The sequence below is a fragment of the Phalaenopsis equestris genome, unplaced genomic scaffold, assembly GCF_001263595.1.
Source record: "Phalaenopsis equestris unplaced genomic scaffold, ASM126359v1 Scaffold000167, whole genome shotgun sequence".
NCBI classification, from domain to species: Eukaryota; Viridiplantae; Streptophyta; class Magnoliopsida; order Asparagales; family Orchidaceae; genus Phalaenopsis; species Phalaenopsis equestris.
Genome location: NW_018164609.1, coordinates 215,953 through 234,562, shown reverse-complemented (window position 1 = coordinate 234,562; position 18,610 = coordinate 215,953). Strand labels below are relative to the sequence as shown.

General features: G+C 34.1%; 1 protein-coding gene across 3 annotated transcripts; it reads left to right on the top strand.

Moving 5' to 3' along the window:
* Positions 1-2,334: 2,334 nt before the first annotated feature.
* LOC110022108 (DEAD-box ATP-dependent RNA helicase 57) lies at positions 2,335-17,182 on the top strand. Of its 3 annotated transcripts, none has more exons than XM_020720908.1 (13): positions 2,335-2,422; positions 10,496-10,622; positions 10,737-10,842; positions 10,933-11,051; positions 11,146-11,237; positions 11,420-11,516; positions 11,597-11,677; positions 11,749-11,978; positions 13,801-13,995; positions 14,079-14,169; positions 15,564-15,686; positions 16,123-16,273; positions 16,851-17,182. In XM_020720908.1, exons 2-13 carry the CDS (start codon positions 10,545-10,547, stop codon positions 17,060-17,062), a joined length of 1,575 nt encoding a protein of 524 aa, XP_020576567.1. In that variant the 5' UTR covers positions 2,335-2,422; positions 10,496-10,544; the 3' UTR covers positions 17,063-17,182. The 3 variants fall into 3 exon arrangements, with proteins under 3 accessions (XP_020576567.1, XP_020576568.1, XP_020576566.1); XM_020720909.1 differs by lacking the exon at positions 2,335-2,422 and adding an exon at positions 10,201-10,381 and having other exon boundaries at positions 10,936-11,051; XM_020720907.1 differs by lacking the exon at positions 2,335-2,422 and adding an exon at positions 10,201-10,381.
* Positions 17,183-18,610: the final 1,428 nt, after the last annotated feature.

Sequence of the window (18,610 nt, the reverse complement as noted above, 5' to 3'; positions counted from 1 at the left end):
ACAAGAAAAATAAACCCAATTTAAGTTGGAAGAAGCTAAGATGCTATTTGAGGATATGATTAATTGTGGTCTGTCTCCAGATGTTGTTGTATATCATGCTCTACTTAATGGTTTCAGAGAGAAGGGTGAAATGGGAGAAGTAGTTGACTTACTCCATCAGATGGCAGGCGATGACATATCTCTTGATGTAAAAATGGTTCAAACTATAGTGGATTGCTTGGGCTCTGGAATGGAAGATCATGAGGTCCTAAAAGAGTTGCGAAAATTCATCAGAGAACCATCGAAGGCCCCGTTTTCAGGCAAAAAGTTGACTAACATACTCCAAAAGTCATCTTCCAAGTTGCAGTTAAGTGCTGCTTGATGATTGAAGATGTTTTGTTTGATGAATGCTCTATTAGGTGACTTCCAACTATTTGTTGCTTTTTCATCAGCCAGCCTTGGTTTCTGTCTCGCTATTGTCATCTCTTCAAAATTGAGGTGGTAAGAAGATTAATTCGTTGTCATGTATGAGAATGCATTGACATTCTCATGATTCTTGATGTTGGTTTTGGGAGCCAATGGTCTGTGCTAATGTTCATTGCTCTCTGATTATCAAAAATGAATATTGATGGCTCAGCTAAAAGCTAACAATGGTTGCAGCTCTTTCCAAGCCTTTATTTTAGTAACATGTGAAGATGCAAATGTTTCTAGCAGCATGAGATTTCCTTTCAAGGCAAGCTTCATCTTTTGGAAAGATAGCTCCAGCCGAAGAAATTCTTCTAATGATCTTAATCTATTAGAATTAAATGAAAATTTGACACTCAATAGGGTGCAATAGAGAAAAATGATTCATGTATCCGACCACACTTAGTGGGATAAAGGCAAGTTGTTGTTGTTGTTGTTATTGGGCCGAATAAATCCTTCCACTATGATGATGGCCGATTAGTTCCCGCCAACTCTAAATCGACCTGAAATCGATTTGCTTACTTTAAATTGACTCAACATCGATCTAAATTTTACCCAAATAGCTGTTATTTGGGTTAGCGGGTTAAAGGTGGCTCGGGTTTGGGTTGAATTTTTTACCCGTGTAATATTTAGGTCTTTATGATGTATGAGGGACTTTTGAGATCTCCCTTCCCCTTTTGTAACAATTTTTTTCTTTTTTTATGGAATAAAATGGGCCATGAGCCCCGGGAACACTCCAGTTTCTCCTAACATGGGAAGTCTTTATCTCCTCCTCCTCTCTCTCTCTTTTTCTCCCTCTCTCAATCTTCTTTCCTAGGTTCAATGCTCAATACCTTGGACACGGTCTACTGAAAATATTTGCATATAAATCGATAGGAATTTGGTGGTATATATGTAGAGTGTGGGTTTTGAGGAGCTGCAAGCACTCACCTTCCTCCACTCTCTCTAATTTCAATGTTTCCTCTTTTCTAGTCACTTTTGCAATCATTATTTCACTGTTGCAAGAGAAATGCTGTTGTACCAAGTGGTGCCGGTAATGAGTTTAATCTTCATTTGTTGGCTCCTGCTCCTGCTTGTTTTGTGTTTTCTAAAAGATGAAAGAAAGTAACAAGCTCAGAAGAATCTCTATCTAGCTTTTGCCGAACCTCCTCCACTCTCTTCAAGTTGAGATGGATTGTGATGTTAGATAAGGAAAATCATATAATGTATAATTAAGCAAAGAATCTATTTATTAAACTATTCCATTATTGTTTAGATTTTTATTAATTATTTGTAAAGTTAGTTAATATTTATTTAGAATTTTATTACACTAATTAATCTTTAATCACAATGTTAGTATTCATTAATTCATCATTGATTAATTGCTTATAAACTTGTATCGATTGTAATTAAACTAACTAAATTATAAATACTAAATATAATATATTAGTTGATTATTAATTTTACTGAGTTAAATTAGTTATTTAAAATTAAATTAAATTAAATTAAATAACCATAAATTTAGCAATATCTTTAATGATAAATACTTAATAAAGGGGCTAAGACCAATAGAATTAAAGTGAACAAGGTGCAATTAGAGCAAGGTACCCACTTTGGTGTGCTTCATTTATCAAGTAATATTCATAAATTAATTTTGATTAATTATTTATTAGTCTAATTAATAATTATTTAAAATTTATTAAACTAATTAAATCTTAATTTATACTCAAATTTCTGTTATTTAATAATAAAATATTTACACATGAAAACCTATAATTTTAATTCGTGCGATACCATTTTTATTAATTATTAATTATTAATTATTAATCAATTTAATTAATTAAAATTAACAAATGAAAATAAATATTTAAATCGCAAAGCCAAAACCATCGCCTTCCTCCCCTCGTTCCTGAAACCCTCGCGTTACAGTCGCTACTGAACCTTAGCTCGGAAGGCCACGACGGGATCACGACGTACAATGATCTTTGAAACTCTGTCGGTATATCTCCGCTCCTATCCGACTAACCCTCATCTTTCTCTTCATTCTTCCCACCCCTTTCGCACGCTTTAGCTTCTATTCGGCATTTCAGGCATATGCCACAAAATGCAAAACAATTTTTTAGAGTTTGTGGGAGGAACATAAAATTCAAGCTTAAGATAGACAGTATTATTGCGACCCGGTTCTGGTTCTTTCAAAACATCAATACTATTTAAAAAATTCTTTCAAAAGCACTCATTCAAGCTAGAATTGAGAACACCACCAATAACCTTTGCTACCAATGGAGATCCTGAAAGCTTCTTAACTATCAAACTAGCAATGTCTGTTAATTTTTTATGAGCACCAAAGTTTTCTACACCAGCAAATGCATGGGTGTTTAGTAGCTTCAAACACACATCTTCCTCGAAGCCCTTTAATATCAAAATTTCTTTCTTCTTTCAAATCGCATTTGCAATCGCTGATGCAACTGAATCTATCCGGGTAGTCAACAAAATTTTACTTCCCAAACCTCCGTAAACTAGAGGGCAGAGTTCATTCTCCCATTTGCTCATTTCTTCCTCCCAATCGTCATCCAAAACAAGCAAAGATTCTTTTGGATTGCACAACAGCTTTAAGACTCTCTTGAACAGTAGTGAATGACTCCAAACAAGGCCCTCCTTGTTAAGACATTCCAACATATAGGCAATGACAGACCTTCATAGATGTGTTGTAAGAGAGTTGTTTTGCCCATGCCACCATGGCCCACTATGGATAGAAGATAAATGTTTTTGTACAAGGTAGGGCGAGCAATATGATTCGGATCTTCATTCGTTGGCTTCTTCAACCACTGCATAACAAAGTCCTTCTCCTCGCCTCGACCGATGAGATTATTTTTAGGCAACTATCCTGTTTCACGATCTTTGAACAACTGAAGCTCCAGCTGCTGCTGCTCCTGCTTTGAGTTTTCAATGAGATGAAGAAAAGTTCTGACCTCAGCTGGAAACTTTATCAATTTTCTTCACAACCTTCTCCAGTCTCTTCAAATTGGGATCCATCTTGAGAGCACATTTGCCATTTTTTTTTTAAAGAACTCTTGGTGGAACACACCTTTTGCTGCTTCTTGTTTCTGGTAAGCTGTTCTTTATGCTTCGTGTACTCAAACTGATCAAGAACATCATCTGCCATATTGATGGCTTCTCGTAGCTGCCATATCCAGCTGTTGAGTGCTGGGTTTGGATCTCTGATCTGTGCTTGGGTGGAAGCAGAGACGACAGCTTGGACCTTGGGGTGGTTTTCTCGCAGCTTTTTGAGCTCCTCCTTGTGCTCGTCTGCCATCTAATTTGATGTTGCAGGTAATCAGAGCAAGTGTTGATGATTTTATCCATTATTGGGCCAAAAACCCAGTCTGTCATGGCACAGATAAAGGTTAAGAGGAGGAGAGACGGTGGAAGAGAAAGAGAAGAAGAGGGTCAAGAGGAAGGAAGTGGGTGGCATTGTTTGGAAGCCTCAAGCACCTCGCTCTGGATGGCACACTTGGCGTCCCTTAACATCAGTGTGCAACCGGGTAAAGTGTATAAACTTCCTTAGGCCTCTTGCTGAAAACATTACAGAACTGTTTTGATGCTGCCCAAACCAATGCAGCAGGACATGACAGTCTGTTTCCTTGCATGATTGAAAAAAAGCTGTTCAAAGTTACAATGGCTGCCCTTTTTGTCGCCTAAACTAACAAAATTGGTGAGAGATAGCATTAGGTGGAAAGCGTTAGCAATTGTTATAGCATTTCTTTCCAAACATCCCATCCTTTCCTCTACTTGATGACATTATGCTCAATTGTTTTATATTGCTGTATGGTTTAAGCTTTTGAAGTACCTTCTCGTCTTAATTGGGTTTGAAAGTGTTTATGAAATCTTTCCAAATCCAAATGTTGGAAATCAAGGAGTGATGTGCTTGTTTCATTTCCAGTTGAGGCACAACAGTGGTTTTATACAAGTTAGCTTATCTCTTTTGGAGCTGAACTTTATGAGGTTCAAACCTTTACAGGATATTTTTTTCTCCTCGTGAAACTTCTATTTCCTTAAAAATCCATCCATAGAAAAGGTTCCACAGCTCCTTAATCCATGCTATTACAAAAATCCCCACCTTTTTGGAGCTATTAGAGGTTGAAGAGCTTGAATTTTTGTAGTGCACAAAAATCCCCACCTCTCTTCAATCAAGTATCTTAAAACGTGTTACTTTGGACGCAAATTTTGTTGGGCTTGGGTTTAAGTTCCGCAATGCGACATATGTGATGTAACTGAAATTATGGTTAATTATTTTGGGGTGATTTATGGTGGTTGCAAAGGGGTTGCGTTGATGACTTGTAGAGTTGTGGCGTGGGAGTGGCAGCCCTTTTGGTATGGACCCTTACTGTTTGAGGCACACCAGCATGCATGGTCTTTTGGGGGAATTGTGTTGTGATCTATACCGGATGTTGTGATATATATATAGAAATAAAATAGGAGAACACGAAGCGAAAAAATAGAACGAGAAAATTCACATCAGAAAACAGTAACACAAATTTACGTGGTTCGGCAAATTGCCTACGTCCACGAAGTTGCAGAGGATTTTATTATTTGAGGAATTTATATCAGTTGATTGTTTTGACGTACAAGAGGAATCTCTCACTTCGTTGCTCTCTCTTCTTCTCTCTCTACACTGAGATACACCGAAGAAGCTCTACACTAAAATACATCGAAGAAGATAAACTTACAAGAAAAATAAACCCAATTTCTCTTTTGCCACAAGCCACCAAGAAGAAATCAACGGAGAACAATCTTCTTCTTCCTTTTTCTTTCTTCTGCCGCAAGAAATTACTGCTTGAACTTTCTTTCCTCTATCCCGGAAAACTGAATTTGCGAATAGGAAGGGAGACGTCGCGACTATTTGCGACAGAGGAGCGGTTCTTTCTCGAACGGGAGCGGGAATGGTTTCGCGATCGAGCGGGAGCGGGATTCCGATCTTTCGTGAGCAGGAGAGCGAGAGCCGGAGCGGGAAGCATAGGCGGAAAAATCCTATCGGGCTCCAGCTAACAAATTGGTGGTGGCTGTCGAGGGATTTGGTTGATAACTTGCAGTGGCGTGGGATCGGCAGCCCACTGCTGTAATGGTCCACTATTATTCTTTGACTCTATATATGTGCGTGCACGCACACAATTTTTCACTTATAAATAGACTTTTCACCATTAACTTCTGTTCTTTTGAATATAGTGGATTCTCTCTTGATTGTTTCCCTTTTAGGGTTTTTTGCGGAAATTTGTTTATTTTTCTCTTTGCTTCTTTTGCTTTCCAATGCTTCAATTTGGTATCAACAAGTATTCTAGTGTTTGTGCCTCTTTTTCAGTTCAGTGGCTACCTGATTCTTGGATTGATTTTTTGAGAAGGTTATGATGAATAGTATGACAAACTGAATTCTCATGGATGACCTCTCTTTTGCCCTGCTTTTCTACATATACAAGTTTGGTCTTTAAGTGCTTTTGGCAACCGTGATTCTCTGCTATATGGTTATTCTGCCTTCTTATGATGACAGATTATTTGTCTCTTTTTGCTTACTCTTAGCTCTGATATTTTTAAAGAGGATGTGCATGCATACCAAAAAGTTCTTATGTATTTGCATTTCTAACTTCTAAAGTTGGTTATTTTTACTTTCTTTATATTTTGTTTAAATCTTTTATTTGGGTTTGTCAAATTCTATTTTTAGAGGGTTATGATAAGTCAGAGCCATATGACACAAGTGGTTCTTTTGGATGGCCTTTCTTATATGCTTTTTAACATACACAAATTTGATTCAAGTGTTCTTGGCAAACAAGATCCCCAACATTGTGGGTCTACTGCCTTCTTTTGATGGTACATTATTCATCTATTTATGTTTACTCTGAATCATGTGTTTTTACTTTTATATAAACTTTGGTTTAATATTTTGATATATTTATCAAATTTTTTTTTTATTATGTTGGAAATTCAGGTTTTAGCTTGTGATCTCTTTCATTTGATATAGTTTTCAGAGCCAATGTTGTGTATGGGAAGCAAAGCTGAGAACTTCTTTGTAGTCTCTTTAGTTCTGGGATAGCTTTTTAACAGGAAGAATGCCATTTTAGAAAATGGTTCTTCATACGCAGATTAGTTGAATTAATCCACTTTGAGAGAAAAATTAGGTTTGCTTGTTTGTTATGTAAGCAAATATGTTGAGATCGTTTGCTGAGAAGTACAGTTTTGTTTTTTCTGCTTTTTTGTCTGTTATTTTTCTTTGTCATGTTTTGAGGTTGCTGCCCTAAGAGTTCTTAGAGGATTGTTATATATATGTATTGAGCCCTAGTTGGTAACAGGCATGAAAAAAGTGTGGAGAAAGTGCTCTTTATCTTGGGACTGTCTGTGTAGGAAGAAAAGCCTTGAGAGCTGTATCAGAGCTGCTATTATTTTCTAATAGATGGATTGATTTGAAAGTTTTCCAAATAATATTTGTGGTTTATCTCACACTCCTGTTCTTCTATTCCTTTTATCATCATTCTTGCAGTCTTGGGAGATTTTTGGTAGCAACTTTTAACATCGAACTCGTGCGCTACCGAGATCCTTTTGCTACATATATCACTTGTAATTTATAATCTATGAGGAACATGTATGGCTGTGGTGACCCGTGAAGTTACAAAAATTCGCATCGAAGCGCTTGGAAAACACATCCACATTTTAAGTTGAAATTCTTTTGTCATGGAATTGTTATAGGAGGGTTCTCCCTTTTGAAGAGAAATTGTCTTTTTGGCTTTCTTTTGGAGAAGATGGATCTCTTTTCATATCGGCTGGCATTAACCTCTGTCTGTTTCATTACCCTTGGGTTAGAGGAAACTCTCTTATGGACATTATGAGAACTCAATTTTGTAAAGTTTTTGGCTGGCTCCTGCTGCTCTCAACTCTGTTAATATGGATGGCTGTTTCATTCTTTATAAGTCTGTTTTTTTGCTATCACTATTAGTGAAGCGTGGGACAAATTTATTTGGAATATGGAACTCCACTTTTCTTTAAGACCTGCAAAAACATCATTTTTCATAATGTGGCTACAGTGAATTTGTATCAGCTCAATGACTCACTCTTAAATTCTCACAATAATGCTGGCTAGCCTTTTTGGGGGCTTAAGGACTGCTTGTAAGTTTAATGCTAGGAGCTTAGTGGTGAACAGTAGACGTAGGTTTTGTAATACTTTCTCAGAAACTCACAACCACCCATTCTTTCAATGTAGTATGTTATTCTGGCTACTTTGAAATTTGCTTTTTACACTACTATGGACTCGGCTTTGTCAGCCGAAAGGTTTGCTAATCACTCTGCTGAAAAAATGCTGAACTTGTAAATTTCCTAGGCATTGGCTTATGGAGAGCTAAAAATGAGAGGCTTTTCTAATGTTAGCATTTGCCCCCGTTTACATCAAAATTTTTGGTGGCTCGTAAAATCGGATGGTGCAAAGATAAGAGGAACCAGCTTCAGAATGTTCGGTAGTTGTTTATGGAATGGAATAATGAGTTTATAAATGCTGATTATATGATTTTTTTGCGCTGATATTTTTAGGGGCCTAAACTCCCCCTCTATAAGTGTGTGGTAATGATGTAATCTTTGAGTTTTTGACTTTAATTGTGCAACCCAGCAACTAGGACTGTTTGATCTATCACAATCTCTTGTGATTATGTTGCTGTTAAAAGGCATAATTTGATGATTTCTTATGCTTAGAAAGCCCTATTCCAACTGTTGGGATAAATAGACCTCTCGGTGCCTGGCAACTTGCAGCTGAATTGATGCATTGTTGGTTCACTTTTTTTAAGGCTATGCTTTAATTGTACGCCTATTTTGCATCTTTCTCCCCAAACTTTTTTTGTAACATTCTGACTTCCAATTAAACCGGGTTCTGCCCTTGGCTGAAAAAAAGCGAATGCAAGATTTTCATTCCTTTAATCTTTCTCGGCGCTTCTAGATTTGTAGTTTCAACAAGCGCTTAATAGTTCTAAAAATTCTTGAAAGCAAATATTGTCCTTCACAAATCTGTTCAGAAATAAACTGTCAATTCATGTAATAAATCATGCATCTTGTATTGGGTTTTATGATTAGTCTGAATCTTGTCAAAAAACGGTATTCTGCCCAAAATTGAATTTGTGGGAATATGACATAATGCGAAACAATTTTGTCGAGGTTTTGGGAGGGATAGATAGCTCTATCTTATTAAGATGGGCACGATGTCATTCTAACCTAATTCGACGCTGCCAATAATACTGTTTTCGACTCTAATCCAATGCCTCTCATTCAAGCTAGATTCAGAATCCACTGATGAATATTACTGCCTATGGTGAACTTGAAAGCATAGTTAATTATATCTCTAACAATGCATCATAGTTTCTTATGATCACCAATGTTCCCTACATCAGCAAATGTGTGGGTGTGAGGAGCTGCAAGCACTCATCTTCATCCACTTCCTCTAATTTCAATGTTTCCTCTTTTCTAGTCACTTTTGCAATCATTATTTCAATGTTGTAAGAGAAATGCTGTTGTCCCAAGTAGCTCTAATAATGAGTTTAATCTTCATTTGTTGGCTCCTGCTCCTGCTTGTTTTGTGTTTTCTAAAAGATGAAAGAAAGTAACAAGCTCAGAAGAATCTCTATCTAGCTTTTGCCGAACCTCCTCCACTCTCTTCAAGTTGAGATGGATTGTGATGTTAGATAAGGAAAATCATATAATGTATAATTAAGCAAAGAATCTATTTATTAGTGTAGCCATGCTCCTGCTGCTCCTGCTTTTTTTTGTGTTTTCTAAAAGATGAAAGAAAGTACCAATCTCAGCTGAATCTCTATCTAGCTTTTGCCGAACCTCCTCCAGTCTATTCAAGTTGAGATGAATTTTGATCATCTGTTCTTTGTGCTTCATGTACTCAACTCATCAAGCACATCTTCTGCCTCATCGATGGAATCTCATGGCTGCCATAGCTCACAACTTTTCGTTGAGAAGTTTCTCTCTGGTCTATGCTTGGTTGGAAGCACAGATGACTGCTTGGATCTTTGGGTTTCCATGTGCTGGGCTCATCATGAGAGCTCGCGTCGTGTGTTAACTAATCGAAAATTCCGTGCTATGTGGAATCTAACCCATGATCCAATGGGACCTACAATGAAAGAATTGAACCGAGTGCGTGACGCTATATATATATATATTAATTAATTGTTTATAAACTTGTATCAATTAGAAGAATCGAACCCTAGATAAGAGGACCGACAAATAGATGCCCGACCGACTTATCCGAGTGCACGACCCTATATATATATATGTATATTAATTAATTGTTTATAAACTTGTATCAATTATAATTAAATTAACTAAGTTACAAATACTTAATATAATATATTAATTATTAATTTTACTGAATTAGCTTTATTAAAATGAATTGAAATTAAATTAAACAACTTTAATTTAGCAATATATTTAATGATAATTACTTAATAAAGTGGCTAAGACGATGGCAACGACCGAATTAGAGCAAGGTATCTACCCTGGTGTACTTCATTTATCAAGTAACAATCATAAATTAATTTTGATTAATTATTTATCAGTCTAATTAACAATTATTTAAAATTTATTAAAATAATTAAATCTTAATTTATACTCAAATTTCTGTTATTTAATAATAAAATATTTACGCATAAAAACCTTTAATTATAATTAGTGTGATACTATATTTATTAATTATTAAACAATTTAATTAATTAAATTAACAAATTAAAATAAATATTTTAATCGCAAAGCCAAAACCATCGCCTGCCTTCCTCCTTCCTCCTCTCGTTCCTAAAACCCTCGCGTTACAGTCGCTACTGAACCTTAGCTCTCTGTCGGCGTATCTCCGCTCCTATCCGACAAACCCGCATCTTTCTCTTCATTCCTTCCACCCCCTTTCGCGTGATTCAGCTTCTATCCGGCATTTCAGGCATTAAAGTTGTCATTTTTGTTGTTTGGCTATCAAACAGCCCCCGAAGGATCCCGCATACAATGAGTTATTCTAATCATAATTGATTTATGATTTTTTTTTTGAGATTTACAGAGGTTTTGGGACGGGGATCGTTGAACTCTATTTCAGAAAAATCAAAACTATGGAGAAGAGACCTTCTCTCTTTGCTGGCACACATTTTGATCGAAATCGTTTCGCCAAGGATATCGCCAGATTCAAGGCATTGCATTGTCACTCTCTTCCTCTTCGTGTTTCTCTTCTCTGCTTTCCCATTCAACGATTTGCTTGTTTATCGACCGGCTATCGAATTTAACCTAGTGTCCTTTTATAACAGCCAAATGAGGTGCATGAAGGTTATCAAGAGCATGTATACAGGGAATTTCAATCGAATGTGCTGAATGGAAGCAAGAAAGAGAAAAAGAGGAAGCGGAGAGACTCGGGTAGCACATGCTTTCAGTTTTGTCAAAAAAAAAGGCTGTTGTCTTTGTAATCATTAGCATTTTTTTTCTTATAAATTTTCTTGTTTTTAGTAGTTGTGGAGGGGTTCAATGTTTTCAAGAGCTCTAAGTCTCTCAAAACCAGTAATGCAACAGCAAATTTGGAAGATGATTATGTACTACATAGAAAGGAAGTAGAGAAGCAGATAGAGGTTTGTTTATTCCATGTTTTTTGTCTCCAGTACATTGATACTTAATTTTATTGAAAAAAATGGTAGTCTTCGCTAAAGTTCAATTTCATTTCAGCTAGATTCTCTTTTTCGTAAGAAATATGGGATTCGTATTTCAGGGTATAGTGTTCCATCTCCAATTCGGAACTTTGATGAATTGAAATCAAGGTACTGTTCATATTTTTGCCATGATTCCTTTTTATTTTTAAAAAGTATTTACATTTTGTGTTACATTTCTAGTGAGATTACATTCATATTCTTCACTTCATTGTATTTTGATTTTATTTTTACATTTGAACGTTTTGTATACTGTGTCTATATGGTTTCTTACTGAAAAGATCCTTAAGCAGGTTTGGCTGCAAATCACATTTATTGCATAATTTTTTTGAATTGAGTTTTAAAGAGCCAACACCTATTCAAATGCAAGCCATTCCAATTCTACTCGCAGTAAGCTATTCCTTTCTATAGTAATTCCTCATGTTTTGTTCAAACATCTTTTGAACTACTTATTCTAGTTCATGTCTTAGGGACGTGAGTGTTTTGCATGTGCGCCAACTGGATCAGGCAAGACTTTGGCTTTCTTGATCCCTATGCTTATGAAAATTAAGGTAACATTTGTTTTCCTTAAAAATTATGCCTGTTTTTCTTAATGCAATTATGATTATTTTCATGAAATCAGCCAAGATGTAAAGGTGTCAAAGGAGTAATTATTTGTCCGACAAGAGAATTAGCTGCACAAACTACTAGGGAGTGTAAAAAGGTGGCTAAAGGTAGAAAGTTTCACATCAAACTTATGACTAAAGAGTTGTCCCGATGTGGTGATTTTGCGAAAATACCCTGTGATATTCTTGTATCAACTCCACTTCGTGTTGATTATGCTGTGCGCAAAGGAAAGCTTGATTTAAATAGGTAAGTTACTCTTTTGATGCTACTCCAATAAAACTTATATGTTTACATTGCTTTTTAAGTTATCTCTAGACTTCATTATTGTAAAAACATGAAATTTACATATGCAGCACATGAGTCTTATGTATTTACAGATCTAAACTTTCTTGTATCAACTCCTAAACTTTCATTTTACATACGTAGAACTTTGATAAACCTATGCTTGAAAAGGATTATTTCAATTTTTAATGGTGGTATTAGTGCTATTTTTTATGTTATATTAAATATTTGTGTGTTATGTGCTTAAATATGAAAGTTTGAATGTTTTGGTGTTAGATATGTAAATAAATAAGAGTTGTGTGCTACATATGTAAATGCCCAAAAAAGAAGGATCAAATGGATTCAACAAAAACATCATGTACACAGCCAAAATCACTGATGATTCTTTGGTGGTTTTGTTATATTAGTGGCATCAATTCCAAAAGTTTAAAGGGAACCAAGATAAAGAATATAGAAAAAAGTTTTAAGTATAACCTGAGTTTATTTTCTGTTTGAAATAATATTTTGTGTACAAACCCATCTGCATTTGAGCAAATGGAGAGTGAAATTAAAAGTTTTGCACCTTTGAAGATAGAAATGCTAATTACCTGTAACTTTTCTGTCAATTGCGACCTAATCCGCAAAGAACATATTCTAAAGCATTGGTGATAAAAATGTTTCTCGATCTTGTAAATGGGTATATAATTTATGAACTATTTTGTTCATTTATGAGTGCATTAAGCTTGAGAGTTTGTTTCCTTGATTGTTCAAATCAAACATGTTCTCGATACATTTATTGCACGATGGTGATGTCTCTGTCCTCTTAAATCATTGCAAAAGTGTAAATTGCTATTCATTAACACTGAAAAATATCTAATATTTAGTTTATATTTTTTATGGAGTTAGCGTACTTCCTAGTTATTATCTTCATTGAAAGTAATTAAATTCTTGATTATTTGGGATGGAGATATGTAGGAACTGGCTCGTGGAAAATTGGGTTGGTTATTATTAATTGATTGTTTATAGTTTCCTTTTTTCATCTATTGTTCTATCTTAGACTGATGCAAGATGTTTAGAGGTCTAGAATTCTTAATATGAATAGGATGAGCGAAAAATTCAGAGATCACAAAAGAAATTATGGTTTAAATACTAAAATCCAAATATGCAAAAATTCACTTTTTTAGATTTGAATATAAGAAATTGAGAAAATTATCTGAATGCATAATGCAACAAACGATTAAATCTGAAGAAATTAAGAGAAAGATTGAACAAATCATCAATCAAATAACAATTTCTACCACAATTAAAAAACCAATTATGACAAATTTGACCAAAATTAAGAATTTTGCAAAGCCAATAACTAATTTTTAGGAAGAAAATAGATGAAAGCAAGATATCACTAAGGTGTAGAATATTTAGGTCCCATGTCAAAGGAGATAGCTTCCATTATAGGTTGTTTATTGTACTTATGCAGGACTCTAAAGAATCCACATCCAATATAAAAACGAGATTGGAAGAAAAAAATTGATATTTTATTTTATTAAAACTATTCTATTTACAATAATTTGGATATTTATAAGCATCATTTGTGAAATTGGCATATCAAAATTAATCTATTTGGATATTCTATTTACAATTTTTTTTATAATCTTTTAACATATGAAAATTAAAAGGTTAAACATTGGGGTTTTGAAATCTATTTGCAAAATGAAAATGCAGTTGTAAGCATTTGTAAACATTTGTGCTAATTTATTTTTAAATGAATTATGATTTTTCAACTGTTCATATAAGTTGTCACTTTTTGCAGGGTGGAATATCTTGTTTTAGATGAATCAGATAAACTTTTTGAGCTTGGTTTCGTAGAACAAATTGATTCCATAGTCAAAGCTTGTTCAAATCCTTCCATAGTTCGATGTTTGTTCAGTGCAACGTTACCAGACTCAGTGGAGGAACTTGCACGCACAATAATGCACGATGCAATCAGAGTAATTGTGGGAAGAAAGTGAGTTACATTCTATGCTAAAAATTCAGACTTAGATGAAAATTTATCTTATATAACTAATATTGCTTAATATTCTTTGTTAGAAATTCTGCTTCAACATTAGTCAAACAAAAATTATTATTTGCTGGAAGTGAAAAGGGAAAACTTCTCGCACTTCGTTTAAGTTTTGCAGAGGTATGTGCATGCTCCCCCATTGAGTATCAACTACCAGTATTCTACTACGGTGCTTCAGGGAAATTTTATTTCTTTGCTTTAACATTTTTTTAATGATATGTTAGCCTCAGGTTTGGTTAAAGAAATTCTATTTATTGGTTTAATAATTTCTTTTATGAGATCATAGTCACGAGTTTGGTTATTAATAGGTCAATTCATGAACTAAACCTAAATATTTGCCTGTCCCAGTAATTTGACCCAGCTACAATTAGGGAAGTGAATGAGAGTCGAGCTTGAGCCACACTCATGTTGAGCTTGAGCATGATTAATTAATCGGGGTTGTGCTCGAGCTCGAGCTTATTTCTACGAGTTCGAGCTGACTTGTTTATTATAAAAAAAAAATAATAATATCAACTTGAACTGTTAAAGTGTGATGGCTACCATCACAACTTGTTTATTTGAAGAAGAAGTGTGATGGCTGCCATCACAACTTGTTTATTTGAAGAAGCCACCGCAGTTTTTTGAAAAGCAGCTTATTCTGCAGCAGCTTCACAGTTGCTTTGTGTTTTGTTGGAAAGCTAACAATGGTTTAACGAAAGTGTTATGATTGCTACTACTGTAACATTAATAGGTGTTGATTGAATTGATATGATTATAAATTTTACTTAATTAGAATGAAGGACTTAATGTTAGTTAATATGTAAAAGTAAATAATTATTTAGTTATTAATCATCTAAGAAAGCAAACTTTTATAGTTACATTTGTAACATTGATAGGTGCAGAAAAGCAGTTTATTCTGCAGCAGCTTCACAGTTGCTTCTTCAAACAGCTGCAGATGCTCCAGACAGACCCTAAGCTGTGTTGTGTTGGAAAGCTAACAATGGTTTGGCGAAAGTGCTATGATTGCTACTACTGTAACATTGATGGGTGTGATTGAATGATCAAATTGATATGATTATAAATATTACTTAATTAGAATGAAGCACTTAATGTTAGTAAATTTGTAAAAGTAAATAATTATTTAGTAATTAATCATCTAAGAAAGCAAACTTTTATATTTACATTTATAAGACTCAGAACTTCAACATCATATAAAAAATCCTGAAAGTGAAATGCGCATTTTCATGCCTAGGTTTATGAAATCAAAGTATTATAAATACAATTATTAAATTTTAATCTTTAGGTGTTGGATATGTAAATACATAAGAGTTGTGTGGTATGTAAGTAAATTTCCTTTTATATTTTTTCTTAGTAACTTTTGCTTTGTAAATAATGGTTTGTTCTTTAATTAGATGGCAAAAAATTTCAACAGAACTGATGTTAAAATACACATTAACTTGATTTGATTATGATCCCAAGTGCAATATTCAGTTCTTCCATATTACTTCAGGATGGTTGTTCTTTGTAACATGCAGAGCCTTAATCCTCCAATTTTAGTATTTGTTCAAAGCAAAGAAAGAGCGAAGGAGCTTTACAAGGAATTAGCTTTTGATGACATAAAGGCAGATGTTATTCATGCAGATTTGACTCAAGAGCAGGTAATACTTCTTACTGTACAAAGTAATAAAACATGGAAATACTTCCAGATATTACATAAATGAATAAAGGAAGATTTACGTGTATAGCACTCAATTTCTATGTATTTACAGATCGTTTAAAATTCAATTTTTGGCACATATATACAGCACTTCACCTATTCATGAAATGGTGTATTTCACCATTTAGAAGTTAAAATTGTGGTATTTTTTATGTGATATGAAAGATTTTGGTGGTGTAGGTGTTATATATGTATATGCATAAGAATTAGATGATATGCATGTAAATGCCCTTACTATATTTTTCTCTCATAAGAAGCAAAGTCTAGGTGTTATATATGTATATACATAAGAATTAGATGATATGCATGTAAATGCCCTTACTATATTTTTCTCTCTTTGTTGATCTCGTTGATTTTCAATGCTTATATTCTCTCAGAGAGAAGATGCTGTTGATAATTTCCGAGCAGGAAAAACTTGGGTTTTGATAGCAACTGATGTCATCGCTCGCGGAATGGATTTTAAGGGTATTAATTGTGTCATTAACTATGATTTTCCCGAATCAGCTGCCTCTTATATTCATCGAATCGGTACGTGTTGATCAATCCTTATATAAATATTTCTATCAGTTTTAATGATTTGCTTTTGTTCAGAAAACACAATTTAATAAATTTTGATTCTATTGATGATTATTATATCGTGTTCTTGCCATTGTAGCTTTTACTATGATTTGATTCTGAAAATTTTTGACATTTTAAGTTCTCAGATGTAACACAAAGCCCCACTTTTTATAAATAAAGTTTGATATTTTGGAGAAGTTTATTGTTAAATGAATCTCATTTTAAGTATTTTTATATTTAATTCCATATGTCGTAGACTTCTTCCATAGTAGGGAATAACTGATCAATATATATATATTCTTCATCATTTTATTTATGGGAAGTTTGCATACAAACAACACAATTCTTATGTATTAATATATGTAGCACTTAAAGTTTGATATTTATATTTATAATATTTATGTGTTATAAACCTACACATGAAAAAGTGTTTTCCACTTTTAAAAAGTTAGTAATAGTAGTATTTTTGATGTGATGTTAAAGCTGAAGAAATGTGTGGTATATATATAAATGCCATAATTTATTTATTTATTGTGCTTGATTATAGGTCGGTCTGGAAGAGCTGGGAGATGTGGTGAGGCTATAACATTGTTTACTGAAGAGGATAAACCATTCCTAAGGAACATAGCAAATGTGATGAAAGAGTCAGGCTGTGAGGTTCCAGATTGGATCCTAAGCTTGCCCAAGCTCAAGAGGAAGAAGCACAGACCAATGAGAAATTCTGTAGGAGCCGAACCTGTTGACACTGAAGATCATTAAGCTGTCTCCTCAATTTCTTTTTGATGTAGTCAGCATTTTAAGTTACATGTAACAATTATAATTGTCTGGATTCTTTAATTGAATCATTTTTCAAGTGAAAGTGTCTTCTTTTACTGTGATAAGAAGACATTTGTTCTATAAATTATATGATTTTTAAATTTTCTTATAGAAAAAATATGTTTATGATGTTGCCTTCTCTTTCGATTTATTATTATTATTCTATATTAGGATATCATTGTATGCTTTTTGCTGATGATATCCTTCTCGTAGATAAGACAGAGAGAAAAAGCCCGAAAAAAAACTTGAATTATGGAGGTCTACATTGGAGTCTAAAGGCTTTCATTTGAGTAGAACAAAAACTGAATACATGAAACGTAATTTTAGTAGTAGCTCTAGTTACAGAAGTGTAATTTTGGGTGATCAAATTATTAAATGGTGTGAACGATTTGAATATCTCGGGTATTTTCTTAAAAGCTATGGTATGGGGATGTTAATAGTAGAATTCAAGTTGGTTGGTTGAATGGAGGAATGCTTCGGGCTTTTTGTGTGACGTAAAAGTACAGCTTAAACTGAAAGGAAAATTTTATAACAGGTGGTGAGACCAGCAATGCTCTATGGCGCGGAATGTTGGCCTTTGAAGAGAAGCATAATACTAAGTTAAATGTTGCCGAGATGAGAATGATTAAATGGATGAGTGGCTTTACACTTAGAGACAAAATGTGAAATTTTACACTTAGAGACAAAAGAGACAAAATGTGAAATGAATATGTCTGTGATAGGGTTGTTGTAGCTCCAGTGACGGACAAAATTAGAGAAAGTCATTTTAGATGGTTTGCTCACATTAAAAGTCGAGCATCTGAGGATACGATTAGGAGAGTAGATGATTTAGTTCGACTTATATTAAGAAAGGCAGAGATAGACCTAGGAAGATTTGGGCTTATTGTATAAAAAATAATTTTAATTTATTAGATCTAAATGATAATATGACACTATAATTAGAACGCAATGGAGAAAAATGATTCTTGTAGTCGACCCCACGTAGTAGGATTAAGCCCCACGTAGTAGGATTAAGCATTTGTTGTTGTTGTTTTTATATCAGGATATCTTTTTAAACCCTTCATAGCATTTTGTGAAGTAATTCAGCTGTTGTTGTTGATAGCCTGAGACAAAAATAATGTCTATAGAGCCTGGTGTTGTCCAATCATTATGTCATTTGCATTACGCCACTACACGAATGGCATAATGCGATCGACGCCATCGACCTCATGTCCATTTATTTGTCCTTCACCTATATTTGTAAAATGAGCTATAACAGTGGAGAGTACAAGAAGGTCAAGTCTAGTGACAATAATTGCCTTTAATTTATATAAAATTTAGGATTAAATACCATGTCCTTATTTTGTTTAGATCAATTTTGTACTTGAACTTTATAGTTATGTGATTCAAGATTTGTAGCATCTGCCAAACAAGAAGAAAAAAACATTAGAATACTCTGCCAAAGAAATAATTGTAGTAGTTATTTTGACCCCCAATTATTGAACTAAGGTA